The following is a 12,935-nucleotide window of genomic DNA, read 5'->3' on the forward strand; positions in this document are numbered from 1 at the left end:
ACTATGAAAACAACAACAAAAACAGGCAAAATCCAAAAGTTCGGTAGAAAATTGAGAGAAGAAAGTGTCAAAGCTATTTAAACCATAAGCTATTTTCTCTGAAAACTTTTTCAACGATCCATTGAACGTCTTCACTAAGCCAATGTGAGCTATAAACATTAGGATAATGTAATACGATTTCAAAAGGAACCAAAATGAATAAAAAAAATCCAAAAAGTATAAAAATTATGAAAAATCGTGCACCGAATTCAAAAAAACCGATAGTTAGAAGACAAAACCGCCAACCAGATAAATTGTTGCTGATGTAGAGAAAAAGCGGTTCTGTCATTACCGAGACTGACCTACAATCCACGAAAAAAGGCTTAAGATTGATTTATGTTCAAAAATAAAAAAATATTTTAAAACTCTTAACAGACATTAAACTCAAAAGCCTTCATAGGAATACAATGAATACGCTCAGCTAAGCCACGATGTGAATACAAGTATGTTTATGATGCCTAGATAATCAATAAGACATCACAATATGTCTTATGACTATGAAAAAAAACAACAAATACAGGCAAAAACCAAAATTTCTTTAGAAAAATGGGAGAAGAAAGTGTTGAAGCCATTTAAACCCTATTTTTTTTCTCAGAAAATTTTATCCATGATCCTTTGGACGTCTTCACTGAAGGAAGATGTAGCCATCAATATTAGGATGACGTGATAAGATTTCAAAATGAACCAATAAAACGAAATGTCCAAAAAATTTTTTAAAAAAATTGAAATCTTGTTGCATTGAAGACGTATAACCAATAGTTATTTGTTAAAGCCGCTAATGAGATTAACTTATGTTGCAGTGGTATGAAGGAGTTCAATCCTGTTTTTACTGAGACGAACTTACAGTTCACAAAATAAGTTTATGATTTAATAATTTTAAAAAACTTTCGAATATTTATTTTCAAAGTCTTAACAGTCATTAGCTGTCCGCTCACAGCTTTAGATAGGTTCACTTAATGCCCATTAGCAAATCTATTGTACCTTTAGTCAACAAGTTTATGCCATAGGATTATAAAACTTTAGTAAAACCTCAAAAAATAAATCAAAATTTCATTTGAAATTACGAAATTTGAGATACGAGTCCAAAAAAAACATGAGCGATCCCTTCGAAACAAAGTTTTTGTTCATTGGGCTTCATTTGATCGTAAAAGAGGTTTGTCATTAACGGAACTTCGATATTAAAAGTGTCTAGTAGTCTCTAGGTGACTTGAAAAAACAAAAAAATTGCAAAATTTTCTAAAAAAAGAGCTCCCAAACCTAATTCGAATTTTTTTTATATATTAAACTTCCCTCTAAGACTAGAACTAGTCTTTATTATCTCCTTTTGTCTATTAAAAACCTAAAATTGATTTACTTTTTGGCGTGAAATCTAGTTTTGAGTTAAATTTTTCGTAGAAGAAACGTTAATTCGAACGAAAATTACGGTAAAAGTGAACCAAATATCCAGTGTTCACATGAAACTTTAAACCTCGATAACTCCTCGAAAAAAAACGAAATTCAAAAAAATCTTTTTAATTTCGAATTCTACGCCGGACGAGCTTTTTAATGATACCACGCACATTTCTCTACGATGAATATATCGGTCGGCCAAAATTCACGGAACAAAAAAAACCCATTTGAGTGTATAGTTCCTCCCCCCCACAAGTGGGGTCGGAACAATAATGGTAAAAAGTAAATTCAATGCAATAAGTATAATAAGTCTTTAATTTTTAGCATTTGTTCCTTTATGCAGAAATCGTTCCCACTAGTAATTCTAGTTATAACACAATCTGAAAACCATCAGGAGCCTACTTCGACCGCATTGGAGAGTCAGAACTATACATGGCAAGTGAAGTTGGGGGTGAGAACACGAGGAGGTTTGAAGATCAGACGGGGCGAAGTGTGGATAGTGATGAGTTGTACTCCTCAGAGGGGGGAGGGGTCAGAAGGAGAAGTTCAGCTGGAGAGAGGAGGTCCCAAAAAAGTGGGGATCACCAGGAAGCGACATTCAGAACTGATGCAGCTCAAGCTACAGGTTCAATTTTGTACTCAAATTTGAAGAATATATGCAAAGCGCCTTCTTTGACACGTTTTTTTTTTGGTTTCCTAAAGTAAAACTTCATTATCCAATGATGATTTTTAACGTCACAAGTGAATTCTCATCAATCATTACGAAAAGATCAATACTGAAACTCTAAATATACCGACTAAAGTCAGACGAATAGTCTCGATCGACGAGCGGGGCTCAATTTAATTCAGCGGGTGGGAAGTGGTTCAAGAAACACACAAGCAAGTATTTTGATTTTCTCTATCAACAAAACATTATAACACATCCTTTCGATGTTATTTCTCCTGAATTTTAGGATCACCGAAGGAATTCGAAGCGCTTCCTCGACCTCGTGCACCCGTAAGTCTCAATCTTTATAATGCTACCGACTTTGTAGTTCAACGGAAACCTATCGGGAAAAATCAAATATTCATTGCTACAAGTTTGCGACATGTTGATTCAATACTTTTAGATTATTACAACTGTTCTATTCTATGAATTACGAAGTTTGAGTATTACTTCGAGAACCAAGTTTAGTTTTACAATTGTACACATTATCATGCTGAGAATGTTCCAGAATGTGTTGCATGGTGATGACGTAGACTTCGAGGAGAGTGACTTTGTGGACATGGATGTGAAGAGGAGACGAAAAAGAATCCACTATCCTCTCCCTGACTGGAGTTCAAACATATCAAAAGATGTAAAGCATTGTTACAAAACATTATTCTCAAGCCACTGTTTTGTCTCATCAAGTTCGTCATCTGACCTGTTAATGCATTCTCCTCGGGTTTTAAAATGCAACTTATTTACCGCCCTTATGATGTTAAAAATGGTGTTCTCTAGCTTTTAGTGAGCTAGTAAGCTATGTAGACTGCTTTTCTTGGGAAACTTTTTAATAAACAAAAATTGAATTGACAACTAACTTGGTTATCATAACTTGCTTAGGTAGTCGCAGGTATTAGAAGAAAGAATTAAATATGCTTTGCCATCGGGATACAAGTTCAATTTTATAGATCTCAATTCCCGATTTTAAGCTCTCGAGCTCTGTAATGCGATTTTGCTAGATAAACTAGATCAAATTTCAGGCTTCCAATTTGGAATATTAAATATATTAAAAATTTGATCAATTTCTGTTCAGTTTCTGCAACGACAGCGTGAATTCTCAGCAGACAAGAGTGTTCACGTGCGTGAATTGAGGAACACAGTGAGGGGAGTGAGGGCACAGCACATAGAGGCACAGATGAAGGGACAGCACAGACTGAGTAGAGAACCAACTATCATCACTCACTCGGCTGTCGCTGATCCAAGTTACAATACAGGACAACATCCTAGCACAGATTTCATAGAACAGTTTGAAGGTTAGAAATTATACTACTGGATTGCAGAGAATTTAAAAATTGATCTATTTATGACGCAAATTTTACCTCCTTTTGTAGAGAAGCGCCTTCGATAAAGCTCAACGCAGACGCAACATCAGTTAGACAATTATTAAAAAGAAAATTTACGAGCACAAAAAATTCTTTTCCCATTTTTGAATTAAGAAATCATTTGAGAGCACCCATTTTTTGCAAATTTGTTGTGTGAATAAGGCTTCACATTTTTAAAGTAAAATCTTTCCAGATAGCTCTCTACATGTTTCTATAACATCAAAAAATGTCATGAGTCAGAATCAAAATCTAAGTTGCATCTCCAAAACAATCCACTAATCGGAATAATTGCTCAAAACTTTGTTCGCGAGCAATTAACAGGATGCGTTCTATTTAATTAAAATGGTAAACGAGGCCTCAACAAAACCCAAGCAATGATTTACAAAAGAACCAGTGATTTCTTGAGACATGCTTTCACCTCGTATGACACCCTCAAATCCTAGTTCCTTTTCAGAAGTGTGTCTTCCTGCTTTGTTCATGCCTACAAGGACTGGAATTGTGTACAATGCACGCGCCGGCAAATCAATTGCACCGTCTGGTAAACTTTTAAGATCTATCCACACAGTGAGCAACTACTATTGGGGTACGAAAGCCTGAATAAAATTCCCCTCAGTTAATTTCACCTTAGTATGTTGCATGAAGCAACAGCGGACAAATAATTCCCGGGCAAATCATGATGACTTTGTTAACCATCTACTGAAACCTCAATTGCATCGAATAGGCGATAGAAACAGCCCCAAACTTGCGCGTTGGGAGTATCGCGATTTTTTCCAACGTAAAGATGGAAAAATAGGCTATGGACTATAAATCTAGCTTTTGACAACGTTGCTAAGTTGCAACAAAACACGCCTCACATCCATACCTTTCTGTTAACGTTAAAGCCATAAAAATCTTTGAAAGCTTCACAAACGCAAACTTGACCATTAAGAGTCGAAGTTTTGTTGCACAAAAAGCGTACGTAGGTGAAAAAATTCAAGAATTTCAGGCGCCCCACTCCGACTAACACAGCCACCCGCAATTTTCCAGCTGCCGACTTTACCCCCAAGTGCTGCACAATTGATGGGTGACGAATACGAATTCCTTGACATTCTGGGAAATGCTCCATTAGTTGCCAAACAGAACAGCCAGGAGGCTTATGGCTTCGGCTCTTATGATCAGGTTGAGGCTATCAAGCGCCAGAGTAAAGGTAAACCAAGTCCATTTCATTGCGTCGCAGATGTCGGATTTCTCCAGTAAATTTACACAATTATGTCACTATTTTTTCAGACTATGTTTTAAGATAAGTGTTACACGCATGCGTGGAAATTTGCGACTTTTCGCGAATTTAGTTCAAATTTGATTTAAGTTTGGTTTATATCTGTCACAATTTTTGTCACTTTTCAAAGCTAAATCAACGCGTTACCTTTGTCCACGGTTGGAGAAACTGATAACTACAATAGAGTCAATGAGAGGAAAATTAAAGGAATTTTCATCGCCTAATTGGTGATAAATTTGAAATAAATTTTGCAATACTAATTGTCGATTAAGAAGAGTGTTACCAGTTTTGTAATTAACCGTATCGCAAGTCACAAGAACAACTTAGCCTATTGCGCCTCAAATAATTACTCATAGAATGTGAGCAGTAAAGTTTCAAGTTAATATGTCAAATTGTAGAAACGGGTTACGTTCATTCGTAAATAATGGCGACAAAATTCATGCATTGTGTCAGTGATTTCCCCAATTTGAGCAGCTAATTGTCACCACCGTGAAACATGATTACCCAAAATGAAAAATGAAGCCTTTTCAACATTTGCCACAAAATTTTTCCATTTCCCGAAAATTTCTTGCGAAAATTTTCAAATAGTAATTTTGCGGTGCCTATTCAACACGCACGCTTGTAATCATTATGCCAAAGTTTTCGTCAAAATCCTCAGTTCGACTCAGAACCCATTTCGAAGTCATATCAAATGAAGACGCGGTCAGCTTTTCAATCATAATTAAGTATTTGTTACAATATAGTTCTTGTATCCAAAGGAACATGCACCCAAAGATAAGCTTCAATTAGCAAAAGACTCCAGAAATTTTTTTGTAATTTAGTTAGAGTCCTACTTTGATGTTTCGAGGGGATATGACCATATGTTTATTAAATATTTTAACTATATTACCAAAAAAGAACATAGTTGGCAGATTGCTAGAAAATAGCCGCAATAGCTTCGTAGATCTGCAGTCTCAAGATAGTAAACAAAACAGACAAAAAATTCTTTTGTTAAATGCTGAGATGTTATATTTTGATTACGAATCAGCATAACTCATCGCTGCTTAATTAGGTGCTCTCAAATCACCTTCAATTGACACATTCTTTTGACGTTAGCTTTTTGAATTAAAACTCAATTTCAGAGTGAGGAAGTCATTTTTGAGAAAGGTAAGTCACGTGTGACAAAAATTCATCACGCGAATGAACAAAAAAAACTCGCTTAACTAAGAGTGAAAAAGCATGCACGAATGAACAGAAAAATTTGATAGGGTTGTCACTTCATATGGTCACAACAAAACTCAAGAGAAGTCCAATAATAGCCCCAGCTATCGCTATGCGGCTATTAAAAAAACATACCCGGCAGATTGCTGGAAAATAGCCGCCGTTGATTCCAATAAGCATGATTGGGATTTAACGAATAGAATATATTGAAAAAAGATTTTTGTACAAAAATATTTTTTAAGTCCGATTTATTTTGATGGCATTTCGTAAATGAACATACTTCTCTTTCTTAGAGAGAGGCTACAGGGGCTACTATCAATACCAATAAGCATAAGAGATGGTAACTAAGACTTATAGGAACGACGTTCAAATAGCGGGCATCTAAAATTGGGCTTTATGGGTTTATCCCGTTTCTATTTCTGACTTCAATTTTTTATACTGACTCTGTTCATTTTGAATTGCTTTGCTGAGCAACTGATGTTCAAATTCACTTTTAGCAGAATTAGAGAAGAGATAAAACTAGCCTAGAGAAGTCAAAAAGATTCCACGCAAAATGTCGAAAAAGCGGCAAAATGGTAAAGCGAAAAAAAGTTTGACGAAGTAAAAAAAAAATACGAGGGCAATAATAGCCGGCTGAGAAGATGAGGGCGGCTATTAATAATATCTTACCACTGTTTGCTGTGTGGAACTGAATCTCCATACTATAAACAGTTTTAAAAAATCGTTTATAGGGTCATCTGTTGCTGAGTTGCAGTTGGGCTTAATATTTCTGCCAATATCATTGATTAGTACATTGAACATGTTCAAATTAATGAAAAAGAACATTGATTAGTATTTTGCTAAACTTTTATGTCACAGTAGCTCAGGATATTTGCAAAAAAAATAAGAAAGTGTGAAAATGTGAAGCGCTCACGAGAATTTTCGAGAAGAACTTGAAATAAGTGATCTAATCAGACTAAATGTTTAATTCAAGCTCATTGTTATATTCCTGAATCAATTCTCTTGTATGCCAGAAACAATCTTTACTGAACTGCAAGAAAATAGCTGCAATAGCCTGATTCACCTGAATTAAAAAAAAACGACAACAACAAACGCTGGAAAAACAGGCAACAAAAAATTTAAAAATAGGGGTTGTCACTTAATTCTAAATCATTCTATTAGAAGCAAACATTAAATTGACAGAGAGGAAAAGTCACTTTAGAAAGGAAAAAGAGAACAAAATTGATTCCAACTAAGTGTGAAGAATAACTTCACGCACACAAGGCTTGGCAAAGAAAGCATGAAAGAAAACGCCGGTTTAACTGATGAAGACGTCACTGTTTATTTAAAAAGTGACGAAATAAAAGAAACCAAGATAAGGCCAATAATACCTCCCGTCAATCTCTAAGAATCGCCCTTCACACCATGAGTATAAGTCTCCGAAACAGTTTCTGTGAATCGCATACTTGGCAACTAGTGAGCTGAAAGGCTCTAGGAGAACTTAATGCCCGCTGGGCGCTACCTGTTTATGCAGTTTTTGATGACGAAAATTCAAATGGGTCAGAAGAAAAATCGGTCAAGCAAAAAATCGCATAAAGACTAACAGGATTAATATAATTGCTACAAATTTCATTTGAGAGCAATTAAACATTCAATTTGTGAAAACGAATTTCTCTATATCTTTTACACATTTTTCTTATTTCAGAGCAAGCTACTAATGCTGAGAATAAGGCAACGATGGTAGATGGTCGCACAATTCTGTCAACAAACCGCACGAACGATTCGCAAAATGCAACATCAAAGTCAAAAAACAAAAATTCAAACAGAAATCTAGCTCCAATCAACCCTTCAAAGCCAATTGGACCCAATTCAATATCACCCTGGAGCGCCAATGTACTACTTCAGGAGGAAACAACATCTTGAAAATATAGTTTCAACTCAAAATTTTGAATAGAAAGACTTAAATTTACATTTTATTCACAAAATCAAGCAATATTTACGAGCAAATTAAACTAGATTGCCCATCAGTTTTCAGTTCAACTAACGAGCCAGAGGCTACTCTCGAACTTTCACCATCCGTCCATCTATACAACAGGTCTGCAATGTAATCTAAGCTCGTCCATTTTGAGAAGTCAGCTTTTGGCATCCCTTTGCGATTCAACTCCGTATCTAGAGTTCCTATTAGCAGACACGCTACATTTGCTCCTTCGGGGAGACCCGATTTCTCAGCAGCTAAACTTTTTGTCAACTGGTGAACCGCAGCTTTAGCCATTCCATAACCCATCATGTAAGGTGTAGGCCCACAACAAGCGGCTGCTCCGCTTAAAACTAACAATCCACCGGGTTTCAGGTATTTAGAAGAAACTTGAGCTGATATTAGTGATGACCAAATGCTTTGTTTGATCACATCGTCACAGCCGGTGATAAAGTTTTCAGAAGCGGCGTTGCCACCACGCCACCCTCCAGCTACACATATGACCGCATCCAGGAATCTGCTCTCTTGTTGCAAATCTGTCCTCAGTTGTTCGCACTGTTCCATGCACTAAAACAGCACGCATTTGCAAAATTTGAAATTACGTCATTAAAACTGCATCATTAAACTTGAATTTGCTTAAGTGAACAAACCACATCTAAGAAATATCTAACCACAAACTAACATGTTAGAATTGCAATTTCTGTTATATATTATCTCCAAGTCCTTCAAGGAATGTATAATTCTAACAAACACAAAAAGGAGGCTCAGTTATCAGCATTTTGCATAAAATTTCTGATCTATGATTTTAAAATTAGAAGTAAAATTTCACTAAATCAGTTTTCTACCGCTCGTAGCAAAGAAATTGGAAAAAGAGGACCATCCAATCACACTTTTGCTTTAAAAAATCAGCAGCCGAGTTTTGGTGTCCAATTTTATTTACGGGGAAAGCTTTCAAAGCAATTTTCTGTTCGAGAGGAGAACTGTAATCTTAATGTAATACTATTATTTTTACAATCGCTTCAGAAAGCTGAACAACGGTAGCGGTTTTTAGTATAAGAGAAATGTGAATCATTGAATCGTTCCCCTCTGGCATAGATTTCATGGACGATACTTTGATGTTGTTTGTGAACAGTAAAACAAATTCGAAAATTGAGCTCCAGATCTAGATGTCATTGAACAAGAGAACATAAAAGCTGTTTATGTTTCGGCCATCTAAAGCGTTATCAAACGCTGGCGCAAGAATTGAGAGGAACTAATGCATTCAAAAACTAATGCATTCAAAAAAATTAATAATTTCCTAGTACACATAAGAAAATGCAGAGTTGTGCCTTATTTTAGAAAAAAACTAACTAAAACTTCTTTGGACAATTTTTATGAACAGCATGAAGATCTACATTTTAAAACATAGCTGGCAGATGGCCAGAAAATAGCCGCAACAGCATCGTAGATCTGCGGTCTCAATAAGATCTTAAAAAGACACCAAAAAATAAAATTATTCTTTTTATAAGGGCTGAGATGTTATATTCTGATTAGCAATCTATATAACTAACTGCTGCTTTGACTAGCTGCTCTCAAATAACCTTCAATTAGAGTGACACGCACTCACTTGACCTTGTCTTTCTCAATTGAAGTCAAGAAAAGTCAATTTGAGAGAGATAAGTCACTTGTCACAAAAACTTAAACATAACCGACTAACGTCGGGCGAATTGCTCTCAAACGACCGTCGAGCGGTTGGCTTCGTCAGTAGCTAGCCACGGGGGGGGGGGGGTGCACTGGGGGCTGATGGGGGCAACACTGTGTTGGGGGGGCAACAGCGCGGTGGGGATGGGGGTCAACGGGGGGGGGGGGTTTCTCAACCTCTCAGAACCGCCCTTCACACCATAAGTATAAGTCTCCAAAACAGTTTGAGCTGAAACAGAGCTGAAAGGCTCTAAGAGCACTTAATGCCCGCTGGGCGCTACCTGTTTATCCCGTTTTTGAGGACGAAAAGTCAAAAGCGTCAGACGAAAAATCGGTCAAGCGAAAAATCGCATAAAAAAAGACCAACAGGACTAATATAATTGCTACAAACTTCGTTTGAGAGCAATTAATCACGCAACTTAACACAAAAACTAGCTCCGCTAAGAGTAAAAAATAACGTCACACTCGCATTTCAGTTAAAATTGCATGAACGAATCAACAAAAGGCAGATTCAAAGTAATTGTAACGTCATGTTGTAAAATCTTGACGACGAAATGAAGAAAAACCAACGGAACGCCAATAATAGCCTGTTATCGCTTTGCGGCTATTTAAAATAATTCAAACCAAATGCTTTCAATGACGTCTTGCACATCAATTACATTTGGGTCCTTCAAAAATTGTTTCCAAAAATGTTCCTTCAATTCTTATGTTAAAGCCGCTCTCAATTTTGTTAAGTCTGATATTAGAAGGCAAAATATTATAAATAGGAATGGCTTGGGCAACAAATCAATCAGTAAAAACTTATTGATCTTTCTTTGACTTGTCATGTTATTGTATTCTTATTGTAGAGAGGAAATTCAATTTTACATGCTGGAAGATTATTGCTGAGCAAGCGAAAAAAATAATCTCCGTAACGATACTTTAAAAAGAAACCGGTAAAATTTTGTTACGAATATTGAGATCTGTGGGCAGATCTTACTGTCTGCTTATAAAACAGGTTTTTATTCTCCAAATCAATAGTTTTTCCAAAGTTGCGATTAATTTTTATTGCAATCCCACCAAAACTAAAGCTGAATAATTTCCGTAACTTATTACAATTGCATTGAATAATATATTTTTTCTCTTTCGGCGAGCTTTTACTCAGCGTATTCAAAACTTTTATTCCACAAGCCATTCCGTCAAATATCGTTTTCACTTCTTCATCAAACTAGTTTCTTATCAATAACTACGCCAGGATATTTCACACTAGTTGATTCTGCTATCTTTTTCGTTGTCAACATTCAAAACTGTATTTTTCAACAACTCAGCTTGTTTTATTGATTTGTAGAATGTTATATTTCAGCAGACTGCATCGATGCACTCAGACAGGTGTTTCTCTTCGAGAACTTCCATACGCCATAGATTCATCGCTCACAGTTAACAGTCCAACTTAGATATGACTGCTCCTATGTCTTTGACTGTCAACAACTTCTCTTTAATTATTTGATGTGGACTATACATTTAGTCGAATTTCGTCTGTCATATTTTAATGTCATTTTTCAATCTTCTTAACTTCTTCCATGGCTTCGGATAGCGTCATGAAAACTACTTCAACTCGTCTACTGAATCAGATGAGCAATGGTTACTAACCACTATAAGCAAATCGTTCACAAAAAACCATTGACGATCCCAGAACTATCTCCTGATGTACGCCGCTTGTTGTTAAACTGGCCGAGAAGAATTTCTCCTCAACTCTTTTTTTGGTAAAGCTGCTCTGGTACCTGCTAACATCTTAACCAGCTTTTCAACCACTCTAATTTGATGCGGTTCGAAAATCAGTTTCTCGTTCCATTTTTAAGTTATACGAGAAGCTGTAGGATCCATTCTTTCTGAATTACCATATTCTGGAAGAATCGAAAACGTTTTTTTAGAAGGAATAAAAGCGGCTAAAGAAGCCCCTTTCCAACTTTCGGTTTCACAACTTGTTTGTCTTCATTTTTGTTGATCTGTTGAGTGTGGTAGAACGCGAGATTTAAGTTGGTCACAGTTCAGGCAAGTTCAGGAACTGTGTGCCTTCTTTTCAGGTGTGTTCTTGAAATAAGGTAAGCAAGGACAGGTTAAAACAAACCGACTAAAGTCAGACAAACTTCTCTCAAACGACAGGCGGGACAAATTATGGCATAGGGTGCAGTAGAGAAATCCTTAGAGGTGAAAAAAATACCTCAGAGACGGGTTAAAATCTCCGAACTCTAGGGGTGTCAGATGCAACCCTGACAACTAAGGAATTATGGCTTTGAAATCTGCTCACTTACAATAGCGATTATGTTAGTAACAGGCTTCATTTCTGAATTAGCACAATTTAGATAACATTTCAAATCAAGAACTCCAGCATGAAAGAGACACGAGAGCGAGGGAAAGTCCTAAAACAAAATCGCAAAAACTGTCAAGCTAAATTTCGCATCAAGAAAATAACGCTTATAATTAATTCCATCAAACTTTGCGCGGGAGCAACTTAAAACTCAAAAACAATATATCAATTTAAGACGCCTATATTTCTCGCCAGTTTTCTGATAGCCTGCAACCTAGCTGCTTTGTAGATATTTTGCAAAAAATTAAAATTATAACCATATGGTTAAATACACGGGAAGCAAAAATAATACTTCAGAACATTCACGCAAAATAATAAACAATGAAATTTCTCAGACAATCAGTTTTCTTGAGATGAGGTACGCAAGGACAGGTTAAAACCTGAACCGACTAACGACAGACAAACTTCTCTCAAACGACAGGCGGGGCAAATTATCGAAGATAGGGTGCAATAGAGAAAATCTTAGAGGTGAAAAAATACCTCATAGACGGGTTAAAATCGCCGAACTCCAGGGGTGTCAGATGCAACCCTGACAACTAAAGAATTATGGCTTTGAAAACTGCTCACTTACAATAGCGATTATGTTAGTAACAGACTTCATTTCTGATTTAGCACAATTAAGATAACATATAGAATCAAGCACTCCAGCATGAAAGAGCCACAAGAGCGAAAGAAATCCTAAAACAAAAATGCGAATACTGTAAAGCTAAATTTTGCATCAAAAGAAAATCACGCTTATAATTAATTGCTTCAAACTTTGCGCGAGAGCAATTTAAAACTCAAAAATACTACAGCAATTTAAGACGCCTATATTTTTCGCCAGTTTTCTGATAGCCTACAAACTAGCTGCTTTGTAGATTTTTTGCAAAAAAAATTAAATTAACCATACGGTTAAATACACAGGAAACAAAAAAAATACTTCAAATCATTCACGCAAAATAATCAACAATGAATTTTCTCAGACTATGGGTTTTCTTGAGATAAGGTACGCAAGGACAGGTTAAAAC

The 12,935-nt window shown here is 36.2% G+C and overlaps 2 protein-coding genes across 2 annotated transcripts in view; one reads left to right on the forward strand and one right to left on the reverse strand.

Moving 5' to 3' along the window:
- Nucleotides 1–7,953, forward strand: part of LOC142351833 (uncharacterized) — a 55,000-nt gene extending 47,047 nt beyond the window's left edge. The window contains exons 18-24 of the mRNA XM_075404043.1: nt 1,823–2,053; nt 2,382–2,425; nt 2,643–2,765; nt 3,204–3,423; nt 3,947–4,030; nt 4,478–4,678; nt 7,632–7,953. Coding sequence (XP_075260158.1) covers nt 1,823–2,053; nt 2,382–2,425; nt 2,643–2,765; nt 3,204–3,423; nt 3,947–4,030; nt 4,478–4,678; nt 7,632–7,849 — 1,121 coding nt within the window. The 3' untranslated portion in view covers nt 7,850–7,953. The remainder of the gene's footprint in view (nt 1–1,822; nt 2,054–2,381; nt 2,426–2,642; nt 2,766–3,203; nt 3,424–3,946; nt 4,031–4,477; nt 4,679–7,631) is intronic.
- The window catches only part of LOC142351835 (dihydropteridine reductase-like), a 131,767-nt gene continuing 126,672 nt past the window's right edge, over nt 7,841–12,935 (reverse strand). The window contains exon 3 of the mRNA XM_075404045.1: nt 7,841–8,468. Coding sequence (XP_075260160.1) covers nt 7,923–8,468 — 546 coding nt within the window. The 3' untranslated portion in view covers nt 7,841–7,922. The remainder of the gene's footprint in view (nt 8,469–12,935) is intronic.

The sequence above is a fragment of the Convolutriloba macropyga genome, chromosome 13 (assembly GCF_964194025.1).
Source record: "Convolutriloba macropyga chromosome 13, txConMacr16.3, whole genome shotgun sequence".
Classification (NCBI taxonomy): Eukaryota; Metazoa; Xenacoelomorpha; order Acoela; family Convolutidae; genus Convolutriloba; species Convolutriloba macropyga.